The sequence below is a fragment of the Lipotes vexillifer genome, unplaced genomic scaffold (genome assembly GCF_000442215.2).
Source record: "Lipotes vexillifer unplaced genomic scaffold, Lipotes_vexillifer_v1.1 scaffold1012, whole genome shotgun sequence".
NCBI lineage: Eukaryota > Metazoa > Chordata > Mammalia > Artiodactyla > Lipotidae > Lipotes > Lipotes vexillifer.
Genome location: NW_006775534.1, coordinates 376,431 through 378,059, shown reverse-complemented (window position 1 = coordinate 378,059; position 1,629 = coordinate 376,431). Strand labels below are relative to the sequence as shown.

General features: G+C 57.9%; 1 protein-coding gene across 2 annotated transcripts in view; it reads right to left on the bottom strand.

Moving 5' to 3' along the window:
- The window catches only part of SLC66A2 (solute carrier family 66 member 2), a 47,281-nt gene that overhangs the window by 605 nt on the left and 45,047 nt on the right, over positions 1–1,629 (bottom strand). For both annotated transcript variants that reach the window (XM_007449958.1, XM_007449959.1), the window contains one exon: positions 4–58. In XM_007449958.1, coding sequence (XP_007450020.1) covers positions 4–58 — 55 coding nt within the window. The remainder of the gene's footprint in view (positions 1–3; positions 59–1,629) is intronic.

The following is a 1,629-nucleotide window of genomic DNA, read 5'->3' as shown; positions in this document are numbered from 1 at the left end:
CAGGAAGTAGGCCGTCTTGAAGGTGTCGCCACTCGTCCACATGAGGACCATCTTGATGCTGTGGAGACATAAACGGTGGTCAGGGGTCATAGACCATGGATCAGGGGTCACAACCCCGGGGTCAGGGGACATAACCCAGTGGTTAGGGGTCATACTCCAGTGGTGAGGGAACACAACCCAGGGTCAGGGGACATAACCCAGTGGTCAGGGGTCATAATCCAGGGGCCAGGGGACATAGCCCAGGGGTCAGGGGACATGCCAGGCCTCGGCCCACCCTCCCATCCCTCCTGTCCTGGCCATGAAGCCACCGCGTGCATGGCTGCAGAGACAGGAAGGCCCTTCGGCAGGAGCAGCCTCAGCTCTCCAGAGCAGAGGAGGGGCCGCCACAGGGGCCGAGCCCACACGGCCTCACAAACGTCCCATCCTTCCTGGCTGCAGGCCCATGAGGTGTGTGTCCCTCAGGAGACATGCAGTGGCCTCAGACGGGAGGGGGAAGACCGCCACCTCCTCACGCCGCGTCCCACAGGCTGACCCTGCAGCACGAGAAATGGCCTGGGAGGGGCGGCCCTCTGCCCCACACGCCTGCACCCAGGGGTGCTGAGCAGGAAACCAGAGGCTGCCAGGTGAAGCAGGGTGATGCAGGCTTCTCCCGGGAATCCCCTCCAGGCCAGGCCCCTCACTCAAAAGACAGCCTGAGGGCGATTCCATTCCTGGTCATCGGTGCCACTCCCAAAGTCTCAGATCAGTCCGTGTGGCACAGAGCGGCCCCAAGTCATCTATCGCTCACGTCTGCACACACCTCTCCACACACAGCATCTAACGCCTGGCTTGCCAGGTAATGGGCATCAGCACCATCATGTTTTCCTGCATAAAGTGTTTAAATCAGACCCACTTCCACAGCAGGCGCACACTATGTGGCTCACTAAACCAGACCACGGTTTAAGGGGGGGGGCTGCCTGTCACGGAGAAGGTGAGGACCCTCAGGGACAGGATGACACCAGGCTGGACGCCGTCTGTGCCACAGGCAGGGCGGGCACTTTGCGCCCCTGAGGTGGCCCTGGTTCACCCCAGAGCTGGGAGGCCTCCGACCCCAGGTCAGCTCTTATCAGTAAAACCAGGCGAGGAGCCCATGGCCCAGTGCAGGGATGTCCATGTCCCCTGCTCTGCCCACCGGAGTGTCAGCCCGACCGTGCAGAACTGGGACAGGAAGTGGACAGCTCCCCTGACCTGCACCCACAGCGTCTGGAGGCTTCCATGATCCTTAATCAGGAGAATGACTCAGGGCACGGGGAGGCCCAGAAGGTTGGTTCCCGTCGACCCTGCGGCCGGCCCACCCGTCTGAACAGCCCAGTGCATCTCACTTGGCTTGTCGTGTTGACTCACATGGCGTTTAAAGACTTTTGTTTTTAATTAGCTGATAACTAACTCTGCATTTTTAAATCCAGGTTATTATATATCATCAGTCCTTTTTCTCCGGCTTTCAACATTTATTTGACTTTGGTTTTTAGCAGTTTGTGATGTAATGCATGTTTGGGACTTGCTGAATATCTTAAATCTGTACGTTGATCTTGCATCAAATTTGGGAGGTTTCAGCCATTACTTCTCCAGCATTCTTCTCTGCACCACTCT